Source organism: Sus scrofa, chromosome 5 (assembly GCF_054392235.1).
Source record: "Sus scrofa isolate SSC_HxYL_T2T_F1_AM1 chromosome 5, Sscrofa_HxYL_maternal_Yorkshire_Landrace_v2.0, whole genome shotgun sequence".
Lineage (NCBI taxonomy): Eukaryota > Metazoa > Chordata > Mammalia > Artiodactyla > Suidae > Sus > Sus scrofa.
In genome coordinates, this window is record NC_139387.1 from 107599101 (window position 1) to 107626807 (window position 27707).

At 39.1% G+C, this 27707-nt stretch overlaps 1 protein-coding gene across 6 annotated transcripts in view; it reads right to left on the reverse strand.

Annotated features, from left to right (window-relative positions):
- Positions 1–27707, reverse strand: part of ACSS3 (acyl-CoA synthetase short chain family member 3) — a 149680-nt gene that overhangs the window by 76435 nt on the left and 45538 nt on the right. For 5 of the 6 annotated variants that reach the window (XR_014804590.1, XR_014804589.1, XR_014804591.1 and 2 more), the window contains exons 3-7: positions 17604–17792; positions 14239–14373; positions 10755–10895; positions 1744–1824; positions 1567–1662 (exon numbers count right to left, since the gene is read on the reverse strand). Coding sequence is in view for 3 of the 6 variants with exons in the window: in XM_003481763.5 (XP_003481811.2) it covers positions 1567–1662; positions 1744–1824; positions 10755–10895; positions 14239–14373; positions 17604–17792 (642 nt within the window). In the remaining 3 variants the exon portion in view is untranslated. The remainder of the gene's footprint in view (positions 1–1566; positions 1663–1743; positions 1825–10754; positions 10896–14238; positions 14374–17603; positions 17793–27707) is intronic. The other variant, XM_084957730.1, reaches the window with a different exon arrangement.

Sequence of the window (27707 nt, forward strand, 5' to 3'; positions counted from 1 at the left end):
TATATACTAGCCACACTCCACATATAAAATTCCTGTCTTCAGAATCCTTGCTTGATATCAAGAGACTTTAAGTGAAAGAGTCCTTTATTTGAGAAGCTGTCTATTCTTTTTTTAACTTTATTTTTTATTATTTTTTTATTGTTATTTTGCCAACACAATTTTTGTTTCCACTGTACAGCATGGGGACCCAGTTACACATCATGTATACATTCTTTTTTCTCACATTATCAGGCTCCATCATGAGTAACTAGACACAGTTCCCAGTGCTACACAGCAGGATCTCACTGCTCATCCATTCCAAAAGCAATAGTTTGCATCCATTAACCCCAAGCTCCCCATCCACCCCACCTCTCGCCCTCGCCCAGGGAAGCTGCCTATTCTACTAATGGACAGTTAAATTTTCCCTGATTATTCCAAAATATAAGTCTCTGGGATTCCGTATTATTACACTACTCCCTTTATATGTGGCAACTCCTTAAATATCAAAAGATATTTATCAAAATATATTTTGCACACTAAATATATTATTTAGACTAACCTTGCACAATTCCTTCATCTCTTTGTGTGACATTTTCATCCTCCTCCCTTTCATCCAGATTCTTTCTAATAAATTAATGTTTTTTGTCCTCCTTATTAAACTGAACAAAAATTTCCAAATGTGAAAAAATAAAATGAGATCATACTATTTCATATGGTGAGTAATTTTTTAAGGTAATCCTACCAACCATTCATGTTTGAACTAGGGACAATAATAATACACAGGGATTCAACCACATAAACTGCAACCACCTCAAGTGCCCTTTACTTCATTTCTGCAGTTATTTTTAACATAAATGTAAGACTGTAAAGATTTACATAGTTTCTCAACTTGCATTGTCTTGCCCCAAAAGTCCAAGATTATTTTGTGTGATTTAACAAACTACTGTCTTGTTGCCCCTCTCAAAGTCTGATATCCTATAAATCTGAAAGGTATGTGTTTTAAGCATTCTTCCAAGGCATTTGCTAAAATTAAATAGAATAGGCATAAGAGTAGAATTTTCTAATACATACACACAAAATATTATTGCTGGGCAACATTAATCCATGCAACAGAATCTTAAGGGAGTTATTTATTCAGCTATGAATCTCATCACTCTGATTCTCTCTTTTTATAGATATAACAATTATCAGAAACTACCAAAAATACCTAAAAATCAAGAAACCATATATTTGAAATCCATTAATCCTGTAAGAACACAAAAGGATGATTCTCTGTTGTTGGTCTTATCATGACTGTTTTCTAAGATTCTAAAACAGTTTCAGTCCAATAACATTTTCTGAAAAGGGACAGACATCAAGCTTATTAGTGGGTGCTTTTCAGAATATAATCTGATGGCTCTGTTCAATATAATTCAAATAGTTGTTTATTTTTTCTCTCTCTTCTCTTATGAAATCGTGTTTTTAATCGGAAGAACATATTAAAATGTCCCCTGCCCTCATCCAAATTTTTCTGATCCTACTTAAGAAGGCTTTTCAAAAACTTTCGGTAAAATAAATATTATGTATATGTGGTATTAATTTTATTACCTCATATAAAACCGTTGTGTTCCCATGTATAAGAGGTCCATAACAGATATAGGAATGTCCGACAACCCAGCCTAAGTCAGAAGCTGCCCACCACACCTAGAGGATGAAAAAAAATAATAAAATGCATAATCCCAGTCAGAGAGCTGTCAGGTAATGCGAATTTAAGACCACGCTCACCTCTCCAGGTTTAAGCCCATAGATAGAAGACATTGTCCAGTTGAGCATCACAGCATAGCCCCCAGTGGGCCGCACCACACCCTAAAGGGGGGAAAGGCGAAGTTACTATCCATAAACAGCGTGTTGGAAGATCCTCTGTTGAGAGTTCCCACTGAGGCTCAGTGGTTAACGAACCTGAGTAGGATCCATGAGGATGTGGGTTCGATCCCTAGGCTCAGTCAGTGGGTTGGGGATAGAGCGCTGCCGTGCGCTGTGGTGTAGGTCACAGACACACCTCGGGTCTGGCACCGCCATGGCTGTGGCGTAGGCCGGCAGCTGCAGCTCCAATTAGACCTCTAGCCTGGGAACCTCCATAGGCCATGAGTGCAGCCCTAAAAAGACCAAAAAAAAAAAAAAGACATTCTCTTGTTTTCATAGTATCCGCTTAAGAAAAGTTCCTATTTAGAGTATTTCATATTGCATAGGCTATAAATTACTTTGGCTTTCAGATAATTTTATCTGAAGCATTATTTCTTTGGATCCTCCAGTCATAAACACAGAATAATTTGTCCATATCACTCTATTTACAGGACCGACCTTCTAAAGAAAGACCTTCTAAAGAGAACTTGCTGGACCTTCTAAAGGAAACTTGATTTCAGAGACACACATGCAATAGACAATCCTTCCAGTGGTAACAAATTATCAACATCACATTTTGCCAGAACATCTATCAACATTACATATATTTCTCGAACAAAATGAAAACTCTCAAAATTAAGTGCACAGAAAGATCAAAGGTAGCTGTGTGCCTAAGATACAGACTACCATAAGGATGCTTACTCCTTAATATTATTAAATAATAATAGGATTCTTAAGGAAACCAGTCATATTTTAACTGGATTCTAATCACGATACTCCCCTGGGGGGGGTCATGCTACCCCAGTATCAGAGCTGAGCAACTCCTGTCTACAGCCGTACCACCCTGACTGCACCCCATCTTGTCTCAGCACCTCTTTCGTGATGAACCCTGGAACTCTGAAGAACCAATCCTGAGGAGGTGGATTTAAGGCTGCCAGAGTTTCTTTACACTGCATTTGGGGCAAAAGCAGGGATTCTTATACCACTGCACACAGCTTCCGGGAATCAGTTTCTAGCAGCTACCCTTGCCAGGGAACACACGCAATGCTAACACAAGACTAGTATTTGAAACTGAGCATAAGAGTCATCGTAAAAAAGAACTGATGGTAAATTTAATAATTAATTTAATTCACTGCTTCACTATAAAAAATCAATCACCACTGGCTCAAAAAGACAATGATATGAATATTCAGACGTAGACCGTGAATGCTTGCTAGGAAATATGTTACATTTCACTCAGGTATTTTCAAGCATCTCTTAGTAGAGCAACTATAATTGCTCTGCGAAGAAAACAATTATTTTACCTAAAAGGGCACACGTGGTCCTAATTAATGAATGTGCAACTAGTTGCGCCCCTTGGGCACACGTCCGCGACTGTAACACACATATATGAACCAGGAGAATGGAAAAGACACTGACTTTCTCTTTGTCCCTAAAATTGCTGCTCCCCTCAGGTAACACTAATAAAACATAGACATCAAGCTGCGAAATACATTTTATCTACCAGCAGCAACACCTGGTCTCCTGGCAAACACCACACAGCTTTGTTGGCATTTGATAGCTAATTTCTAGGCTGTGTGACATGGTTGGCGTGCAGCTGGCTCTTTTGATCACCTTGGGAGTATTAACAATTCTAAGCCCCTGCCAGGAAATCTCACACAGGCATCCTCCCTTGTAAACGGAGCAGCTCTTTATCCGGTATACGCTGTACCGTCTCACGCGTATTTTGCTAATTCATTTGTCCTATTGAGAAGGTATTTTCCTGTAGTTCAATACCCTGATGAATTCACTATTAATCAACTGGCTCTTTTCTAAAAAATTTTTACTTAATTGCTAGAGGATAAAATGTCAATTTTTTTTTTTTTTTAAATAGACAGTACACTCCGTATACTACGGTAGACTGTGGTAATGCTATCCATGGTTTCACCTGATATTTTGGAATTTCTCTCCACCTGCCTGTCCCTGCATTTAGAGGTCATTATTATCAATAATTCTAAATATCATCAGGACTGGGTAAACTTTTAGATTAAATGGTACAGAGGGTAAAATTAATCAAGTGGAAGTGAAAAAAAAAATGAATAAAAGGCCAAGGAGGACACAACTGGGTAGAAATTCACTTGTGAAACGCAGAAGATAATTTAAAGGCCAGGGTATCAAATTCCTGTTTGCTTCTCACGTGTTGCTTTGTCTGTAAAATGGAGAATGCTTAAATCCATCTGACTCCCCCCAAAAATTATTAGCCTTAAAAATGAGATCATGAATGAAAAGGGGTTTAAAATTATACAGGCTAAAACTCAACATCTTATCAACAAAATTACATCCTTAATTCTAGCAATTATGTTTTATCTTCCTTGTGCTAATACCACACAAAAGACAAAAAGTCAAATTTATTACAGGTTCCTGTCAAAGAGTCTCACTAAAAACAACCAAAATGGAACTAAAAGAAACACAAAAGCCATGTCTGTTTTTCACGGATCTTTGATATCTACTTAGTTTTATGTTTTTAAGAATGAGAATAAAAATCTTTCTCAGCCATCATTTTTCTATTAATCTCGACTTGATATGAATTGGGTCTTGCCTCCAAAATATTCAGATGACAGTTTTCAGTGTTCTAGATATTTGGTTATGAAGTAGAAAAAACTGCTTAATTTCATAACCTCCATGCGGATCTTTTACAAGAAGTTCAAGAGTAAAAAAAATGGATAGTTTTAAAAAGTTTCTTTATTATATTATTAATATATGGCTAAAATTATGATGATAAAGCATTTTTGAACTTAAGAAATGCAAAAGATAAATCCTATTCGGCCTCTGAAAACACATAAACCATGCTTGAAAAAAAAAAAGATCAATATATTCTAGGTCTAGAAAATTAATCAGAAAAAAATGGTTTTTTAAGGTATATGTGAAAGATTACGAGGTAAAAATACTTATTGAACATCAGTGCTTATCCCTAAAACGCAAGCATCTGCATTTTACTCTTGAACCTGTTATTTTATGTCCTTAAATCCTATATACCTTAAAGGTAGAGACATTAGATGACCTAATATATTTTCAGAGAAGTCCTCTAACCTGGCAGTATGCTCTTCTGGCTTTTTGTAGGAGCAGCCATAATACTTAAAAGTCTTCTAGAGAAACTGAAAGATATCCAGGTGGGAATAGTACTCAGTGCCCATGAAAGCAAACATTGTCTCGGAAATAAGAAAGAAAATTGTGATGGACACGCTGTAAAGTGTGGCTGTGATGACTGCTGTACATCTATAAATGTAATAAAATTCATCAAGTAATAAGAAAACCACTTTTAATGTATATGGATATTTAAAACATTCAGTCCATACAAGTGAAACGAAAGGCTAATTATTCATCACGCAGGAATGGGAGGCTAGTTTTCGCAGACGGTTCTTTATGATTTCCAGTTTAATGAGCTGCCTTTGAAGACAAGGAAAGCCACGGAATATTATAAATGGGGCCATTCGGGTTAAACAGCAAACATGCCAGTATGAAGTCGATAGTTTGGCCGCCAAACTTTAAGAAAAACACAGTTGGAGGAGCACGAGGTATAGGAAAAGGGGAAGAAAGACTGAGGTGTGTGGTAAGATCAAATGTTTGGGAGTCTTATCTGAAATTTTGAAAATCGATCTATTAAAAGTCAGAATGGCAAATCTCAAAATACACAGGTGAGAAAGTCAAGATAGAGTCGCTGACAAAACATACTTCCTGAGTTGAGCCCCTCAATGACCCAACTCTGTAATGAAGACGCATGTAAACTTGCCTATTAACATACATAAAATCTATATTAACACATAACGTAAATATAAATGTGCACGTGTCTCTGTGTACATGTGGACACACACGCCTGTGCTTTGTGTGTATCTGCGTTTCTACTTACTTTGAGTTTGACAAACTAAGAAAAAGCATAACAGGAAGAAAGGGGAAATAAAGTGTTTCTCTAAAGAGAAGAAACCCATCACCAAACGACAAGTGGGAGCCAGTGAGTTGAAGATATAAGGCACGTCCAACACATCAGTAACGTTCTTGCTCTCAGAGGATGTCCCCTCTTCCCAGGATAAACCTCCACCCCTTTTCTGGACCTGGTTGACCTACTGTGTCACCAAGTGCTGAGCAACACTGTGGATGTGCCTCCTCTTCAAAACGCTGCCCAAGGCGTGTCTGTGCCTCGCCCCTCGCGCAGCCCCAGGCCCCGCAAACCTCCTCTGAGCACCAACAATGCCCACGGCTGCTGCGTCTCCTCCACCACCCTGGGTGCCCTCAGCATGCCTTTGGGTCCTAGGCATGGAATAGGCATTTCATACATTTGTTGATTAAATAAGTAAACATGTGAGTGAATAAGCCCATGTATGAAAACAGTAAATTTTAAAAATATTCCTCTTGGAGTTCCTGTGGTGGCGCAGTGGTTAACGAATCTGACTGGGAACCATGAGGTTGCGGGTTCGATCCCTGGCCTTGCTCAGTGGGTTAGGGATTCGGCGTTGCCATGAGCTGTGGTGTAGGTCACAGATGCAGCTCGGATCCTGCGTTGCTGTGGCTCTGGTATAGGCCAGTGGCTACAGCTCCCATTAGACCCCTAGCCTGGGAACCTCCATATGCCGTGGGAGCGGCCCTAGAAAAGGTAATAAGACAAAAAATAAAATAAAATAAAATATTCCTCTTTGTTCAAGAGAAACCCTTGAAATGCAGAAGTGACTGTATCATATTAGTAGGAATGGAATGAGTCCATTTCGGGTAGTTCATCAAACATAGAATCTCTTGCTGCAGGCTTTCCATTGACTCCGAAGCTGCCTCTGTGTAGGATACTTGAGCTGCAGTATAATTTTTTATTGATCTGAACAACTGTGGGATAAGGGGCAAAGGTGCAGCAAGGTCAGCAAGAATTGTGCCAGAAATTAAAAAAAAAAGTCCTCAGATTTTTGTGTTTTTTTCACTTCTGTAATTTTTTCTAGGGTATGGAATATGAATAAGTCACCTGACATGTAGGAATAAAAGTTCACGTAAGTTATATAAACTCGCATGAGGACAAAAGGCCTGTATCTACCACCTCTTGTCATGCCTTCCTTTCCAATTCTTTGCTTTGGGTTTTTTTTTTTTTTTTTTTCCCGTGAATGATAGCGAATTGGAAGAAGATAAATACGACCAACACTCCATCTCCCACACCCAAAAGAGCACCCTATCCAGATGAGGGATTCTTCTGTTGTGTAGGTCACTGAAGTTCTTGAAAACAAGCACCCAAACCAAACAGGGTATGAGCCCACAAGACAGAAATATATGCAAAGCAGCTCAGACGTGGTGGCTGGAATATTTGCAGCAGTGAACAGATTAACCTGTCACATAGAAATCTGACAAATCCAGAGCTGGCAGATGCAGAGATGCAAATATGCCCTAAATATATCTCCAAATTCTAACCAGAGAACAGACTGCATTGTGTGTCTTATATGTACCTTTGGGAAATAAGCATTTTTAACCACAATATTTGCATAAATTCACAATATTATTTTTCCTCCTGAAGATCAAAGATCAAGTAAACAAACTATATGATGACAAGAAATTTGTATTTAAATGCTTTGGAAATGCAGGTGTGCTCATCTGTCTTGTACTTCTACTCTGGGATTCCCAGAGTTAAAATTTGAACCATATTAATCCTGATTATACCGACCAAAAATGACATGAGAATATCATGAATAAAGAGGCCTCTGGGAGCTAATGGGAAAAGGAGGAGGTTATTTAACAAATATTCTGAGGCTCCACCATGACGCAATTGTAAGGTTAGTGCCAGCGTGGATTCAGAGACATATGAAATATATTCTAAGACCTCAGAGAACATGCAATGTAATGAAGAGAAGTAAATAAAAAATAACAAACATAAAGGTAGAACAAAATGAGGGACATAAAGATTTGCTGGCAATGTGTAATTTCAATGCAATTAAAGTTCTAAAGTCCACTGGAGGACTAAGGGAGATATTGCTGAAAGACCTTGAGAAATGACTACTTGTCATGCCATTTGGCACATCCGCCTTTGCAAAATGTACTTGCTCCCATGATTTAAACACGGTATCTACACGTGATGACCTCCGTGCCCCAAGATCTACCTCAACACTCAGATGTACTCTTGAATCCAGATTTTCACTTCCACCTGCTGGCCGGGCATCCCCATGTTAAGGCCCCAAAGGCACATCACACTCACTAGGTCCAAAAACGCCCCCTTTTCCCAGCTCCAAGCCATTCTCCTGTGTTTCTGGTTCAGTATCTATTCGTAACCACCCTCCTATGTTCTCAGGTTCAAAATCTGGACTTCTCCTCTGCCTTTCTCCCATCCTTGAACCAAATCTGAGTGCTCCCTAGTAAGTCAGCTGTCCTAAGTCCTAAATGAAACGCAGCTTGAAAACTAATCTCCTTGCATCCACTGTGTGTAGCTGCCTACCTTCCCAATTTTGCAAGGGTTACTGTCCTTCATATGTTGCTCTCTTTCTTAAGAAGCATTCATGTTTTCCATGCCTTACATACCAAATATATCCTAAATTTCCTGGCTCAATTTTAAGCAACTGGCCCTTGCCTATATATCTGGCCATTTCTTTCTTTGCAGCAAATGCACTAGCCATCCTGGAACCGTCCTTACACACTCCTGCTTTCCTGCAGTTGACCCAATCTGCCCAGAATGCCCTCTTTTCCAAAATGTCACTCTATGAAGTTCTAGTCATGCTTCACATGTCACCCTGTCAAGAGCTTTCCCCGCTATCACCCTGAGAAAACAGCCCTCGCGCTCTTTCCATCACCTTGACCTTGCTTCACTCTTCTTCCTCATACATCTCGTATTACAGGGCTCTTTAGTGGTTCAGCGCCTGTGTCCAGCCATAGAATGTCAAACTTCTAAAAAGGAAGCCAAACACATATTTGGCTGCTCAGTAATATTTGTTGAATTACTGGAATTTCATCCTTCAGACATCATTCAATCTTATCTTTTCAGGAAAAGAGAAGTCGCATTGACCTTTAGGCAAGGATCCCAGTCTACCTTGCCCTGCCTGTGTTCATATATATTTCAACTTTACTTCACTGAAGGGAGTGCAGTTGATTCATATTTTTAATCTCTTTGAACCCCTCATGAACACTTAGGAATACATACTGAATTAAGCTCAATCGATTGTGAACAGAACTCTTGGAACAAGTAAAGCCTTCTCCAACCTACAGAAACAGCTCATCTTCAGGACGGTCTATTAGAAGGAAAATGAGGATGACTGAAATGTCGAGTGATCTTCGATTTGGGCATCTAGGAATCTTGAAAAGAACTTCTGGACCCAGAGAAAACCTGGAATAGCCAAGACGCTTCCTTATTTGGAACCACCCCTTTTTATATTAAATGCTCTGGATATTACTTTTATTTTGTCTCTACCACACTGGCTGAATCAGTTTTGAGTTGATGATGCTTTCTTCCTCTGCCCTCTCAAATGCATCTCCGTCGAGGCCACAGTGAATTTGAGAGTGATTTAAAGTCACAAAGGTTTTTATAAAATCCTTTTGGGCTTTTAAGGATCTAAAGCGATTTTTTTTTTTTTTTTTTTTAGTTTGGTTAGGTTATACTATGTTTTCAGGGTCAGTGGTTTCCTCTCATGTTGATACTTTTATATTGGATTATAACTTGCTAAGTCCCCCTTTATTTTACCAAAACATTCCACTGGACTCTATGCGGCTGATGCATAATGCACAACTGCAAAAAATGGAAGGTAAGGATTGCATCCAGAAGGTCACCTGGACTGCTTAAACAAATATTAGAATCCTAAGTAGAAGAAATCTTATTTTTCAGATGACCAGAGTTGTTAAAAAAAAAAAATCATGGGGCTTTGATTCTACAATGACACAAATAACTTCATGTATAGGCATTAATTTATTTATGCACGCAACAAAAATGTGAGTGCCAACTACATACAAGACACAATGGTAGACCAAAATGTAATAAAACATGGTCTATGGACTCAGAGTGAATATAATCCCCCACCAAATGTTTTCTTTTTCATAAGCAAGTGAATTTCATATGAAACATTTTAATTTTCCTTTGTAAAAATCTAAACTAACAGAATCACTACTATAAAAATAGTGGTTATGTTTCAGAATTCTGACGCTACAAAGATCTAATAATGATAGAGAGCAATGCTCTATAGGAGTCTAGTGACTGTGAAAGTCCCTTTGCTCACTAAACTTCCAACATTTAAAAAATATTGAACTCCTTAATAAAGATGGATAGGAAGATGATATCATAAGCCTTTATGAAGTTATATAGAGAAACACTAGTATTTGAACATAGCAGGCAAATGGTATTTTTCTGGTACCTGACCCGTTCAGGAGCACTGACTTTTAACTCTGCTTTGTGAAAATACCTTTCATGGTAAGAAGACTTAAAAATCTTGAGCATCTTCAGTGCTTCAAATCAAATGGGTCAATACTCTGGATAAACTGCCTGTTGTTCGAACTGTCTAGGCCAATTCTCAAACTTGCATTGATAACAATGAACTGAATTCCCCTAAATCAGAAATCAGTTTCACACGGTATGAAAGTTATACCTCAATTCAAAAAATGAAAATATTTCATTTAAAATACATTTCATAAAATTCTATTAAACCAACTCCTCTTCACTCAAATATATATGAATTTTAAAGGCTTACTAAAGTAATTGAATAATGCTGACATCTGCGAAGATTTTGAAAGAAACAGGAACAAAGTGTTTGACATTAAATATAATGATTTTTTCTACATTTAGACACATTTCTTAAGATACGAACGACCTAAGTTGAAAACTCAAGGTAAGGTCTGCAAATACTTTCAGTCAGAAATCAAATATTCTTGGTGCAAAAATAATCTGCCAATATGACTATCCCTAAAAGAGTGCATACCTTTGGCAACCCTGTGGTTCCAGATGTGTACAGAATATACAGTGGATGTTCAGAAAGAACAGGAACACAATCTTGCGACTGTGCTTTTGCCATCTCTTCATCCCAATCGAGGTCACGCCCTGAAGCCAAGGGAACCGTCTCCTACAGAGCAAAAAAATAGGAATATGCAATGAGCATAAGCCAGAAGAACACTGGAGAGCAGCTAAATCTGTATTAGTTGGAGCATCTGACTGAAATCTAGGCCTATGTATCACTAAATATCAGACTTAGAACTCAGTATCTCAAAATCCTAAGTTAAAAGTTCATAAAAAAAAAAAAATCCAAAGTTTGACACTGGCTTCAACTGAACTTACAAAAGAAAACATTTTATTCATATCTAGGGTGAGCCTTAAGAGATTCAATGTGGAGTTCCCTGGTGGCTCAGCAGGTTAAGGACCTGGTGGTATCACTGCTGCAGCTCTGGTTACTACAGTGGCACTGGTTCAATCCCTGACCCAGGAACTTCCACATGCCGTGGGTATGGCCAAAAAAAAAAAATTTTTAATTAAAAAAAAAAATTCAACGTGATGCAGGCATGTTTTCATCGATAGTCAGAGCTTAACAGACGTTTTTGTTTCTGTAAATGTATGTTCACTATTAACCTGATAAACCACTATTTTTGATCATCCATGTTACTTTTGAACAACTGTCATCACAATGAAATCTCAACTAACTCATTAAAATTTCTCTTTATACAAGGGCCATTTAGGAGCCATACTGTGGCCATTTTTTCCAAATGAGAGACTATTAAATCAGTTTCAGGGGTGAAGCGGTAATGTACTTTTGCTTTTTTCAAGAACAAAATCAGTTTTGAAATTAATGAGCAAATGCGACATACATAAAAAGCTACTCGTTTTCCTCCACCTATGTCATTGACTAATATGGGAGAAATGTTTGCTCTCTTCCTGTTCCTTAAAAGGCAGTCTTGGGGGGAGCACCAGGGGTGACTGATGGACCTGCCCCTGCTGGTGATGCAGTCACTGCTTGCCTGAGGCTTAGGCATGGCAGCCAGGTTTTTATCTGCTCTGGCAAAAATGCAATCTGCTTAATGAGATGCAACACTGAGCCTCATAATTTGTGTCTCTATAAACCCAAAGCAAAGCCAATCCACTGGGCTTAATTACCGCCTCAACAGCAGGTCAGATATGAAGGACAAGAGATAGCATTTAAAATAAAGATAAGTCAGGACAGAGGGAAGGGTTTCAAGCAAAACCAAGAGGGACAGAAGGGCAGCTAGACATGGGAGGGGAAAGCGGAGCATGGATCTCCTCCTATTAAGAAGAGAAAGAAGATTCTTTGCTTGGAAAGATCTGAATAGGAAACATTTGTATCCATACCCAGGGGGCGTATAAAGGAAAAGAAAATAACATACAGCTTGTTGGTGAAAAGCCTTAAACTGAGTTCAAATCTTGGCTCCCCCGCTCATTAGCTGTGTCTTTGGGCTGTGACCTGGCCAGGACTCAGTTTATCTGTAAGGCGGACCCGTAACAGCAACTTCATTGGTTCACAAGAATGTCTCAGTTAAATGAGGAGTATGTGAACGGACTTAACACTGGGCCCAGCATAAGTTCTTGATAAATTCTCTGTGCATTCTTCTGTGTGTGACCAGCACACACATGCTCGCATAAAAGCTTGTGTGTCTGTGTGTTCCTACCCTTCCTCTAATCATCCCTTATGGAAGCCTTCCTTATTGCTGACTTTGAAGTCCCTGATTGGACTGCAACAAACCTTTTTTAAAAATATGCTAGAGGTCATCTGAAAGAAACTTAAAATTCTTCTTCAAGACAGTAAAAACATTAAAATCATTGAGTGCTGCAGTTCATGACCCACAGACCACTGCAGCTCTACACAGGGATTTAATGGCAATTGCTGGGTGGTAATCAAAATGACACAGCTGTAATGCTCTCTGCTCTTATACCTTGTCATTTTAACATCTTCAACGTCCAACCTCTCAAGAGCTCCACAAAATGATACACAATTCTTTGCACACTTGCAATTCTCCTTCTGCAAAAAACTCATCTGCTAGAAACCCAAGTTGGTCCCACTATAAATAACTGCATGGATGTAAAAATCAAGTGAGCAATCGGGCACACTTACTAGAAAAGCATCATACAATAGAGTCAGTGATATAGAATATCACTTTCTCTTCATTCATGGGTCACGGAATAATTTATCTGTTTAGACCATTCCTATTTTGTTTTCCTGAACATAGTATTTATTTCCAGCCCAAATACCTTTCCTAGAATTTTTAAAAGACATTTTACATGCAAATGAGCCACATCTTGCCATGAGGCTGGGCAGCTGAGAGATAAAGGATACAGTCAAGTGTAGGCATTCAGAACATGACCTGACACTAGCAAGACAGTTGCTTTATCTCTCTTTTTATTGGATTCCTCTTCCTTAAAATGGGAGTAATGCCTTACTCATAAAATCATTAGGAAGACTTTGAAAATCACCGATGAATAAGGTGTCTTAAAAATCACACCGACATGCTTTTTAGGACAGCTCACCCTTGAACAACAGGGGTTTGAAGAGTAAGAGTTCATTTATACACAGATTTTTTTCCAATAAATGTACTGGAAATATTTTTGGAGATTTGTGGCAATTTGAAAAACTCAAAAATGAACCACACTGCCTAGAAATATCAAAAAAATTAGAATAAGTTATGTTATGAATGCACACATGTAGATACCAGTGTATCTTTACATAGACATAAGGTGAATGATAATGAATATTAAATTAATAATGCGTTAGTTAATGGCTATGTTAGTAAAACACAGAACCTCTGCAGTGTTTGCATCATGTGAGGCAATGATGATGGAAGGACTGATGGATGATTCATTTTGTAAACAGATGCCGTAGACTTACGATATGAATAAATACGGTTCAGTCCTGTAAACGTATTTTCTCCTCCTCATGATTTTAATAACATTTTCTTTTTTCTAGCTTACTTCACTGTAGGAATACAATCTATAATACACCGACCACACAAAACATGTGATAATTGGCTGGTTATGTTATGGATAAGGCTTCCAGTCAACAACAGGCTATCGGTTAAGTTTATGGGGGAATAAAAAGTTTTAAGATTTCTGACTTCCCAGGTGGCAAGTGTCCCTAACCCCTGCATTTGGTCAACTGTATTATTATTATTATGTAAATTAATAAAGGACGCAATAGATTTTACACTGAATCCAATGTATAATCCAACTCATTATACGTTGAATCCACTGAATCCAATTCATGAATATTACAGATAGTTCTATGTTTCAATCTTTTGTTTCAAGTTATTTTTTGTAAAGACAGAAAATATTCCTTTTGCCAAAAATAGCGACATTCAGGAAGTATATTTAATAGTTGATAAATCAAGTGTTCCTTCCAAATAGTCAGCAAGAGTCGTCCTTACCACATCACCATAAGCAAGACCCAAGCTCAGTATTCACATTACCATATTTGGACGATTATAAATGAGCACTTTGTCTGGCTTGTGTTGTCCTATTCTCATCGCTTCTTCTAGAATTGGCATGTATTCTACCTTCCTTCCAGGTTCAATGCCAAATGACGCTGTAACAACCACCTTGGGCTACAATGAAAAATAAATAAGTAAATAATTGAGAAATCTTAATCATCCTAATTAATCACACGACATCAGGTGCAGGCCGGCAATGTCACATATCTAAAGAAATGTTTGCAGGAGTTCCCATCATGGAGCAGTGGAAACGAATCCGACTAGGAACCATGAGGTTGCAGGTTTGACCCCTGGACTCACTCAGTGGGTTAAGGATCTGGTGTTGCCCTGAGCTGTGCTGTAGGTCACAGACGTGGCTGGGATCTGGCATTGCTGTGGCTGTGGCATAGGCTGGCAGCTGTAGCTCTGATTGGACCCCTAGCCTGGAAACCTCCATATGCCACGGGTGTAGCCCTTAAAAAAAAAAAAAAAAAAAAAAAAAAGGTTTGAATGATCTGTTCTCTATTGAATAAATGTCCTAAAAACCAAAAAACTATTTTTGGGGGGTGCGGGTGGGGAGGGGCACACCTGTGGCACATGAAAGTTCCCAGGCTAGGAGTCGAACTGGAGCTACAGATGCCAGCCACAGCCACAGCCACGCAGGATCCCCGACCCACTGAGCAAGGCCAGGAATCAAACCCCCATCCCCATGAATGCTAGTCAGATTTGTTTCCACTACACCACAATGGGACCTCCGAAAAAACTAGTTTTAAATGTTATAGACCTCACAACTTCCTCACAAATCTCACTTACCTGTTTGGAATTACACAATGATATTTTTGGATAATAAATATGAGCTGTTTAAAAATTACTTTCCAAAGAATTTCATTAAGCCGGTAGATGTGCATTTGCCAGGAACCAGTGAAAAGGAAGCCTAGGGCCCCCTCACTTGCAGAGGCCTGAGTAACATCTAGTTGTTGCTGAAGCTGTAGCATCTTTTAGGGGGTAAGACCCAGCCTGGTTGCTATCAGGAAGGATTTCCAAGGCTTTCCATGTAAGCATCTCTGCTTAAAGGTCTAAAGACCTCAGAAGGAAGAGACCTGAATCTCTAATAACAACGTCTATGATTCTTCTCTTGTTCTAAATGCCTACTCATTTCCACCAAATGTGCATTTGCAATTTTGTCACATTTTTCTTAAACGGGCCTGCAGATCACTTAAATTTCAGGCCCCCGAGAGCCTGAACCTGCCCCTTTCATTAAGACACACCTGGCACTCTTCTTTACCTGACAACTTGCTGGTCATTCTTCAAGATATGCGCAGGTGCTGTATTCAAAAGACTCCTTGGTAGATCCTGGGCAGGCCTCAGATGCCCAACTAGAGTCAACGTGTTCCGTCACCCCCTTCACTGCACAGAAAGCTCTCCAGGGCCAAATCTGGACCCCAGGACCTCCCTGTCTCCATTGGCTGGTACAGCACTTGCCATACCATAAGCTCTCAATAAACATTTGTGGCACTGAAGTAGAACTCTCATTAATTTGCAAAACAAGCATGTCTTTACTCTTTTAAGCACACTGTTTCTTCATGGAGAAATCCAAAGCAAAGGAGACAGATAATAAATAATTCAGGAGACAGATAATCAATCCAAGATAGTGCGTCTGTGCCTGAGCTTTGGTTTCTGGTTACAACATGTCTCATCGGGGAAGGCTTATATTATGCCAAATATATGCATATATAGCACTTTCTGCTTTTTAATATCATTTAACATTCATGGAGCTGAGGCTCAGTGCAGCTGCATAGCGTGCCCCAGGTTACGAGCGGAGGAAACAGAAAGAGGGCCAGTTCTGCATGATTTCAGACCCTGTCTCTTTCCACTGTATCAAGCTGCCTTCTAAAAGGAGAAAAAAAAAAAAAAAAGAAAAAAAAAAGGAAAGAATTGAAAAAGTAAGTCTTGGAATCTTTTTATTACATTTTTAAAGGTCAGACATTTGAATATAATTCACATTTTAACACCTGTAATACTTACAACAATAACTCTAGATAACATTCCCCAAGATTAGAATTCCGCATAAATGAAAGTTACACATAAAATTAAAAACACATATTGAATATATCAAAAGTTGAATAATTTAATAAAGTCGAAACTAGACTCTTCCTCGAGAAAATAACCCCTTTCACATTTCTATTAACAACCTTCTATTGGAGGTTTTATTCCACCTCAACTGATCTGTTAGAACACATTTTTCCCAATTTCATCTGTTAAAATAAAACCTTTCCTTCACCTATTTAGTTGAAAATCATGACATCAAAATCATCCATTTTCACCTATTACTTCTGTCCAAATATCTCAACTATATACCTCAATCTCCATCTTCTCACCTTCAATTTGACCTACTCAATGGTTCTGCCCAGAAGGATGTACATCTATTGTCGAAATCCTTCGCAAGGCTTGACATGTCTGTGTATCTGCAGACACATGTGCCTGTGCCTGTGTGTGTGATGAGTGAAAACGCCAATGGTACAGCATTAGATTTATAAATTCTTCATATAAATGTATATATGTTTATAACTTTCTCCACACTGCAGAAAATATTTTTTAAATGAAACAATACATACCATACCTTGGCCCAAACAGAGTTGATGTCTGCAGCTAAAAAACTTTCTCAGAGCAGTCCCCAACCACCCACTGATGTGCAGATCAGTGACTGCTATTTCCCCCTAGATTTCCCTTCATAAGCACCAACGCAACATGTTTTTCAAAAGAGAGAAAGAGAGAGAGAAAAAGAAAAAAGAAAAAAGAATCCAGCCAGTTAGTGCACAAAGCAGCTTCCTTGTTCTAATAACTGATCTATTACCAGATGAAGTCAGATATGCAAAACCTCACTCTACACCTGGCACTCAGGGGACGCTCAGTGTCTATCAGCTCCCTTCCTTGTGAAGAATGTCTCATCCTGGGCTTGTACAGCTCTAAAGGTCAATCCTCTATATGCCAGGCCCTGTGTTAAGTGTCGTTTATTAACCAGTTCCAAGGACAATACCAGACATAGAGTGGAAGCTGAATAAATATATGTTGAATGAATACATGGTTATTCATGTATTGTTTTTCTTAAATGTCTTATACACACAAAGCTAACTTGAAAGGCATGCACCTTATATGTCATGTGCCTCACAGCATCTAGGAAGATGTCTTTCACATATAGGACAAACTCAAAAAGATAAGATTTTGGTTAACAGAGTATGCCAAACACAAAGTCAACTTTAACCCCCTTCAACAGCAGGATCTCCTGAGTACAGATCGCTCTTGGATACACATGGCTGTACTTGACGTAGCTGCTACTTACGCCTTCAGATAGAGCTCTTCCTTACCTTTGCGTGATCAATGCGGCTGCTTAGTTCTTTGGATGCGAATCCCCCAAATATGAGGCTGTGGATGGCGCCTATCCTGGCACAGGCCAGCATGGTGTACATTGCCTGAGGGATCATGGGCATGTAAATGACCACAGTGTCCCCCTTGCTGACGCCATGCTTGACCAGAACACCAGCCAGCCTGGAGACCTAGAAAGAGATCATAGATCCGCTCAGTGTCTCCTGTGTTAGTTCACTGAACTTCTACTCAGGGCCAGAAGATGGTCAGCCCCTTGGCAGTAAATTAAAGGAGTCTGAGTGATAGATATTTGACAATGATGCTAAGAGGTCAGATGGTGACAGTAACGACAGACACCCATCCTATAACAACTGCTTACAAACCAACTTGCTTTTATGCCGTGTGAACTTCACGGCTTACACATGCTGAATTAATCACTCAATGACACATGTACTGGGCAACCACCATGCGCCATTGTGTTTAGAGTTGGGAATACAACATCCAAACACAAAGATACAGCGAGTTCCCACTGTGGCTCAGTGGGAACAAACCCGACTAGTGTCCATGAGGCTGGGGGAGTTCAATCCCAGGCCTCGCTCAGTTGGTTAAGGATCTTGGTGTTGCCATGAGCTGTGATGTAGGCTGCAAATGTGGCTTAGATATGGCATGGCTGTGGCTGTGGCCAGCAGCTGCAACGCTGATTCAACCCCTAGCCTGGGAACTTCCAGATGCCGCAGGTATGGCCCTAAAAAAGCAAAACCTGTATACACACACACACAACACAGGCTTTGATGCTAAAGGGAGAATCTATCAAGTGAGCAGAAAAATAAAACAATTGCAAATTTAGATATATATGCTGGGTTAACTGTTGGAGGGAAAAGTATGGATTAAGACGGAAAGCATATCATTATGCAATCCTAAGTTAATGAAGACAGATTCTATTACCATTTCTATTTTTAAGATAAGGTAATAAATAGCTAAACTGAGGTCACTGAGCTAGCAAATGGCGTAACCAGGATCCATCGCAGGCCTTTTGCCCCATAGTCTTTGCCATTCCACTGCTTTAAACCAATTACCTTTGCTTTATCATTGTTTTCAATACTAATTATCCATACAAAGTGACTGCCCACTATACGGAGAGCATGCACATCAACTTTTTACTTTTAACGTGTTCTGGGGACCAAACATACAAATGTCTCTTTCCTTTTCACGTGTATTTTTTTGCAATTTCTTGTAACCAAAAAATAGGTCATAAGCCTATACATGATGTAATCTGCTGCAAGAAACCTTTCTGTGGGCAATTACAGCAGCGTGTGGGAAATATGCCCAGACCTACAGAAGAAATTTAACATTCAGAGTGCCACTCCTGGCATTATCATTGCTAAGGCTTGGGTTGGCGCCCTGGTCTGGGAACTTTTGCATGCTGCAGGCCTGGCCAAAAAAAAAAAAAGAGAGAGAGAGAAAGAAGAAGTTCAATATTCTTTCATTCAAAAATATATAAAGGGTTTCTATACATCACACACAGTTTTCTGAGACCTCAGTAAACAAGACAGAAATCTCTATTCTCCACGTACTTATATTTTAGCAGAGAATAGGTTACAAACATAATACGCAAATTATGTATTACAGTGAAATATATTCACTGCTATTTGATGAGGAGTAGAGTAAAATAGAGGGGATTGAGAGGGCAAGGGACATAATTCTCAATGAGACGAGCAAGCTGGACCTCACGAAGAAAGGGAGACTTCAGGAATGACAAGTGGGACGTCGAAACTAAGCGAGTACCTGCGAGTTACTATTTCAGGCAGAAAGAACACCAGCCTGGTGGCATAAGGGCGATCACGTGTGACGTGACTGAGGAACAGAACAGAGACCAGGGATGCAGAAACAGAAACAACAAGTGAGAAAGTGGCCATGGATCAGGTCGGACAGCTAAAGGGCCTGGAGGAAGCCAGCGGGCAAATGGACGGGGCATGGCCGGCCTCTGAAAGGGATGATGAACGGAGGAGGCCTGAGAGAAGGAACGAGGCCACACCGCTATTTGTGGTTCCTTTCATTCCCCTCGGCCTCTCCCACTTTGTGAACAAGTTCAAAGGAGTCTGAATCCTGGTCCTTCTTCCTTTTTCTCTCTATTCACTTCCTCTGTGCAGATGCAGAAAGATGCGGTCAAGGTCAAGGGCTCTGGGGAAAGACAGAAAGTAACAAACAACCACCTCTGTGTTTTATCCTGCCCTAAATTGCCAGGCCTGATTTAGTGGTATCTTTTTAAGAACCCCAAGTTGCTCAGCAGAAAGCTACACGAAAAATAAATCAACGTAACATAAATCATCAACTTAAATTCTATACAGAGCTCAAGAACCAAGACAAACACTGAAGGTCACATATCCAAACATCTCGGTGTGTATAATCCCTGCAGAAAGTGGCCACGCTCTGTGATCACATTACCAGGTGTCCCATTTAAGACACAGCACTGGGAGAGACCAGTGACAAGAGTCTGTCCTATTTATAGCTACAGCCTTGGCATCTTACATAGTGGGCAATGAAAAGAATCTTCCACCAAGACTCAATCTAGCAAGGATGCAGCCACTTGATAATGCAGAATGATTTCACAATGCTGCTAGAAGACATCCAAATTGTTTTGTCCTCTGAAAGAAACGAAATCAATAAATTCAAGATGTTTTTTGAAAGAAAGAGCTCACAAGGGCTCAAAGTGGCCCCAAGATGGGGCCACACCTGTGTCATATGGACGTTCCCAGGCCAGGGGTCGACTTGGAACTGCAGCTGCCGGCCTGCGCCATAGGCACAGCAACACCAAATCCAAACCGCAAATGCAACCTACACTGCAGCTTGAGGCCATGCTAGATCCTTAACCTTCACCCACTGAGCCAGGCTGGGGATCGAACCTGAATCCTCACAGAGAAGTTGGACCCTTAACCTACTGATCCACAAAGGGAACTCCCCCTAAGATGCATTTAAGTTGGGGTGCTACTGCTCCTTAATTTAAAAATGAGTCCACATACTAAAATTAGAAGGTTTCAGATTTCCAGGTTCTCTTGAAAAACTGGGAAGGTCTGGGAACACTAGAGCTGTGTTCTTGAATGACAGCAATCAATTGAACCTGATGATAAGCTGCTGAGTTTGCCATGAATTGGCCATTCCTTAGGGCTATTACAGAGCTTGCATTTTTCCTTCCTTTCTGTGTTTAAAATACCTTCTTCTACATCCTGTTTATTTTATCAAGTGCTCATACCATTGTTCCATAATCACAGAGATGTGATATATGCCAATAATTGATTTTTTTCCTCCCACGGACTTCCATTTGTATTATCTGCCCGGCTCCTATAGGCATCTGAGCTGTTACCCACTAAGACAATTTTCTTTTCAAATTAGGCTGCACTATGTCTATATCACCACTAGATGGTGCCCATTTGGCCTTGTTAATCGGTTGGTACAGTTACTCCTCAATGTTTCAACATGCTCATCACAACCAGAGCTGTTCTGAAGACAAAAGTTTCACCTAATCAACCGAGAAAATACTTGTCAGTACTTTAGAGGCTAAATGTTACCCCAGTAAAAATTTCCATGGTAACTTTTGAAGTAAAAATACATAATATGAGAAATATATATGAATGGGAAAATGGGAATCTATGTTTCAGGTAAGACTTAATAAATATGCTATGAAAAACACAACATTAGCTCATAGCAAAAAATGGACATTGATTTCATGTGAAAATATTTGAGAATGTTTCATTAAAAACATTCCTCGTTAATATTAAATCTAGAGTTGGTTAATATGGAAACCCCAGATCAGAATACTCAAGTCTTACCTCAGATGCAAAAATAATCATTTTGAAAATAAGTGTCAGCAACAGTGAGCAATCAGAGGAAAGATCTAGAAATTCCAGTCACCTAAGCGTTCATAATTACTCCAAGTTCTACGGATCCAATGAAAAGGACGATTTGATTATTGCTACACCAGGGTTCACCTTGTTTTCACTGGGTTTCAGATGGAAATTTATCAACGGGAAGGAGGATGGATCCTATTTTACTCAACTGCATTCTTATCCTATCATCGCTGTGTGAGTGTAGATGTGTAATTTCTATTATCATCCAAAGGAAAAATATTTTAACATGGCATTTTGTAAAACCTAGTGTTTTTCAACTGAAGAAAAAGTTAAATCACCCAATCCATATTCACCTTTGCGCCTTTTTGAGATTATCTTAACTATAGTTTTTGTAACTGTGTTAACTTGTCAATGATGTAATGGTTTTCTGACTGGCACCCATCACTAAAACTGGTTTTCGTTTTGATTTCAAGGGCAATATACACCCCATACAATTATGGTCAGTCGGTGCTACTCCAGCAACACGAGGATAACCGAGCCAGGAAGGAAGCCTGACGACACAAAACAAACGCATATATTCATTTGCTTCTTCCAACCTGATACATGAATTAATCATTATTTTAGTACTGATTTCAAGTTAACTTTAATATCTAAGTATCCTCCATGGATTCAGTTTATACAGTATCTGCTATGTGTCCATTCTGCAGCTGCAAAAATGAGGACGATATAGTCTTCAAGGAGATTCAGGGTCCAAGAAATCATAACATACACAGGACATGATAAAAGAAGAAATTACAACAACAGGTATATATAGATAGATGGATAGATAGATATATAAAATGTAAAATGGTATATACTATATTTGTTTATATGTATATATACATATATATAAAACACACCTTATATAACTGCTATATAAACCAAATATAGCATATACAAGGAAAAACTTTGAATTTTAGAATTGTAAAATAAAAATGTACAAGCATAAATAATTTTAAAATTTTAAATAAAATATGTACTCATTTGGGAAAAATCTTCAAAAACAGTCTGGGGAGTCCCGTCATGGTGCAGTGCTTAACGAATTCGACTAGGAACCAGGAGGTTGCGGGTTCGGTCCCTGGCCTTGCTCAGTGGGTTAAGGATCTGGCATTGCTGTGAGCGGTGGTGTAGGTGGCAGACGCGGCTGGGATCTCACATTGCTGTGGCTGTGGTGCAGGCCGGTGGCTACAGCTCCAATTCAACCCCTAGCCTGGGAACCTCCATATGCCGCGGGAGCAGCCCAAGAAATGGCAAAAAAGACAAGGGAAAAAAAAAAAAAAAAAGCAGTCTGTGAGTAGAATTTCATGACCAAAAGCCCGCAACACAAAATATACACATGCGTCAAAACGGATCAAACACTGTCTTCTGTGAAGTTCGTCAGCTCTTGCTTCCCAAATCGCCAGTATGTCCATCTCAAGACTATCACGTTGCGTGACAAAGTCAGTGCCGGTGCCCAAATCAGAGTAAAAAGGTAACATCAGAGGCAACCTCAGGGCCGTATGAAAGGAAACTGTATCAAAGAGAAGGTAAGAGAAAGCATGTTTTTAAGCTGCAATTATGTTACCCTGCAAACCCTGGTCAAAGCAATCACAGAAAACCTAATTTAAAAACCAACTGTATCTGAGGAAAGAGTTGACTAAAATTGTGGATGAATGACTAGTCTTTAGAATATACAGAATTCCCCATAGAATAAGATAATTACCTAAAATATCTGCACTCTATTTTCAAACAAGTTAATCACATGCTATCTATACACACACACATCACACACACAAATGGTTTGGGGTTTTCTGAACTTTTTTTTCACTTATATATACATAGAGAGTCACCAAATAATAAAAATTTATCTCTAAGAAACTGTTTATTCTTTTGGCCATGTGCCAACTATGCATCCAGGTAAATAAACACCTATGAAAAGAATCAGCTATACTGAAATTGCTTAAGATCTGAAATAATACTAAAACTATGTTTTTGAAAGGAAATCTTTCAGGAATGCAAATATTTCCATCTAATGCAAACAACTTCTAGAAATGTAACATTTTTGGCCAGATATGCTGCCTGTGGCATACAGACTGAACCCATGCCATAGCAGTAACCTGAGCCACAGCAGTGACGAATCCACATCCTTAAGTGCTAGGCCACCAGAGAGCGCTCTAGAAATGTAACTTTTTTTTTTTTTTTTTTTTTTTTTTTTTAAGGGCAGGCCATATGAAAGTTCCCAAGCTAGAAGCTGAATTGGAGCTGCAGCTGCTAGCCTCTGCCACAGCGATAGCAACACTGGATCCGAGCCACATCTGCGAACTACACCACAGCTTACAGCAACGCCAGATTCTTCACCCACTGGGCTATGCAAGGGATCAAATCCATATCAAATCCATAGTGTCCATGCTGGGTTCTTAACCCACTGAGCCACAGTGGGAACTCCAAAATATAACTTTGTTAAGACAGTGACTATTTATTGGATAACACATTGAGATAATTCTCATTTAAATATGATGCTGTAAGCCCATTCAATTGTGAGAGAAGTCTTCCAATAGCAGGGAGTGGGGGTGAAGCTATCAAAAGAAGAGAAATCTTTCCTCCAAAGACAAAAGTGTTCCATTCATATTCAAAAGTACAATGTAGGAGTTCCCGTCATGGCTCAGTGATTAACGAATCCGACTAGGAAACATGAGGTTGCAGGTTCGGTCCCTGCCATTGCTCAGTGGGTCAACAATCTGGCGTTGCCGAGAGCTGTGGTGTAGGTTGCAGATGCGGCTTGGATCCCGCGTTGCTGTGGCTCTGGTGTAGGCCGGTGGCTACAGGTCCGATTCAACCCCTAGCCTGGGAACCTCCATAGGCCGCGGGAGCGGCCCAAGAAATGGCAAAAAAGCCAAAAAAAAAAAGTACAATGTGTTATTACTACCTAAAACAAAGAAGACTATACATCCCATACTTTAAAATGGAATTCTGTCAAGAGTTATCTGACAGTGGGCTCACGCTAACTCATTCGCTAACACATTTCTTCTCAATCATTTTCTCCAAATGAAAGAGTAAACGTCACTTCGAATAATCATTTTTCTCATTCCCATTCTCTTCACAAGTGGGTTTCAATCAATATTGGGTCATTTTAAGACTACGTATTTACAAGCGAAATGAAATGAGAATTGTTTAATCCATTTAGTTCAGGCTCAAAATAACCACAACTTCAATGATCCGCTGCTTTTGAGACTAATGTGATTTTCAGCCTATATTTCACAGAAAATCAGTTCCCACCTACATTGCTCTGTGCACATGTGCCCAGAGCCTTGATAAGGAATCTGTTCTTCCATTTCTTTAATATCCACATACGGTGATTTACAAGTAGATCATCAGAATTTACCACATCTTGAATGCCTTGTTCATTGTAAAATAGTGCTTCTATTTAACAGCCAGGCCTCTGCCGCCAGAAAACGAGCCTTCACCAAGGAGAAGCGCAAGGCCTAAAAGAAGAGAAAACGGAACTGATGCCTACCTACCATTTTACTCACGAAGTGACTAGAGTGTGTGTAAGAAAAAGGAGAGAAAGTGTACAGAAAAGAATAATAAATGACTGCTTCCACTTTTCACCCTCTCTTAACGTCTTTCCACTGCAGCTGTTAATGAGCAAGCAATAATGACTTCCTCCTGCTTTTACTCATTTGGCAGTTTCTGCCAAAGGTCCTAAAACCTCATGGCATTTGTCTGAGAAAGCAGAGGCCTGAAGCAAGTTTATTACATTTTTAAAAATATAACCCACCAAGATAAAACAAAACAGAAATTTATCAGAGAAGTCCCTTTTCACAATTTTGCATTGATATATCTTGATACAGAATTTTTTTTAATCCACATACTGTGGCTAATATACACATTTTTCCAAATTTATGTTTGAAAAGGTAGAGAATTTACCATGCTCTATGCTCTACTAATGAACACTCGATTCAATACAAATGTATGTCGATCATCCAGATCTGGCTGTTTTCTTTCAATGAACATAAAGGCCAGAACAGTAAGTACGGCCCCTCATATTTGTTTATGCAGTAATCAACATGCAAAATGTGAAACAAAGTTACCACTTTAAAACCATTATTATGTGGATGCTACAAACACCACACTAAAGGACTCATGGAGAACATTTTTTTAAGCTTTAGGAATCACAGGGTCATGCTGCCAAACTCAAAGGACCCAGGGACAGAGCCCTCAAATAAATCATAAGCACTCTGCAGAAATTCAGTTTTAGCTCAACACCACTCAAAATATAAAATTAATATTGTCGATTTAAGCTCGATTGACTTTGTAGACTTGTTTTTATCCTGTAAAGAGAGAATATTAAAACCTAGCTTTACCTGCACAACAAAGATACTTTTAAGTCAATACAAAGAGTATGTAAGAATACTTTTTCTTTACGAAGTGTTTGTATGTCTCACAATTTTGAGAAGAATAAAAATGGTTTCTTTGGGTTTTTTCTCATAAAGAAAGACAAATATGAAAGAAGCAGAAGACATCAACACTTAGACCAATTCTGCACTGATTACTTAATCAAAGCTTAAATTAAACAAACACTCCCAGCGTTTTTACAGACAGTGCATAAACCATGACGACGACTCCGGGGACACCAACCACAGTTCGCAGAATTCGCCTGTGTTCCGTTAACCTTTATGGTTGTGTGGGTCCATACATCCTAAAAGTCAATCAATATATACCAATGGCTCACAGCAGAGTTGCTAAATACGCCAGGAGTGGCACAAGGACACGAGATCATTGTCACAGGTGGGTCTGTTCCCAACAGCATCAACATCCTCACAACAGAAGCCATACCTACCTTTAAAAAAATGAAAAAGTCACAAATATAACGCATACACTAGGAACTAAGAAACAGAGCAATGCAGGTCATCACATATGCCATGAAGACATCATAAATATCCATAAGCAGATCAAAGTTCTCATAAAAACCACACATGGTAAAGTTAACATATTCAGCTTTGTAATGGAAACAAAATCATCTTCAATCAAGTACAGCACGAAAAAATGAACAATTTCCCCAAGATCTTCAATCTTCACAACGATTCTACTGAATGCAACATGCATTGATTTATTAAAGTTTACTTTATTTAACCAGTACAAATGGCACAAAAAGGGAGCATAAAACTCTCAAACACATTACACTAATGTTAACGGCATCACTTCCCTGGTCTAACTTATGGATTCCAAAAAGTGTTATATGAAAACTATCTCATTTCATAAATGTGAAATATGATTCTACCCTCATATCTTTATTTGCATCACTTAAGCCAATCAATACCTTCAATTTATGTTAATTAGCTTTTCCCCTACTTGCTATGAAAATTATGTCAGGTCAAATACTCTCAGAGTTTCACACATTTATTATTAAAGGTCAGAAACTGAAAGTTGATTATGTACTCAGCTGTCCTCAAGTTCCTGACTATACAGCAGGTGCAGCTGCTGGTCAACAGACAAAAGAATAATGGTTACCAATTCTTTTTCGACTCTGTCCCTCCTTGAACAACTGTTTGCCTACCTGCTTTATTCTTCAGCCATCTTTCGATTTGGTTTCCCATTTAATTCATCTTGGCCTAACTTAGGCATCAAAGCCCAGTCAGTTTTGTCTTCACAGTGCCTACCTTCATCGTTAACTGTGTCAGGTTCAGCTCTAAATCCTGCCACACTCCAGGGACACCTATAGGGAGGCCACCTGTGTTGTATGAGGCATATATTTCTTTCTTTCATGACCCAAATACTGCATTACTTCCACAGCAAAGTGATGCATTATTTGTCTTCCTGAGCAATAATTATTATTATTAATTATAATTGTGTAATAATCACTAACTGTAATATAATTACAGTACTTATAATTATATAATTCCTGAACTATTATTATTATTTGTCTCCTTGAAGAATTATTTTCTATCAAATAAAATGTCAATTATTTATTGACATTAATAGGTCACAATTACATACATAATAAAATCTGGTATCTATTTTGCCCCTGAAAAGAAAAAGTATTTGTGGTAGAAGCTCCTAATTGCCCATAAAAATCCATCCGGTTACACTACATTTTCCAGGCTTCCTTGAAACGGATCACCAAACAGGATCTACAGGAAAGTCAAGGATGACGTTCTCAGTTCAGGCTTAAATCCCAGCATGTCTGATCCTCTGCGTCCTCTTCTGCCATCCTAAGAGCTGGGACACACGCGCCTTTGCCTC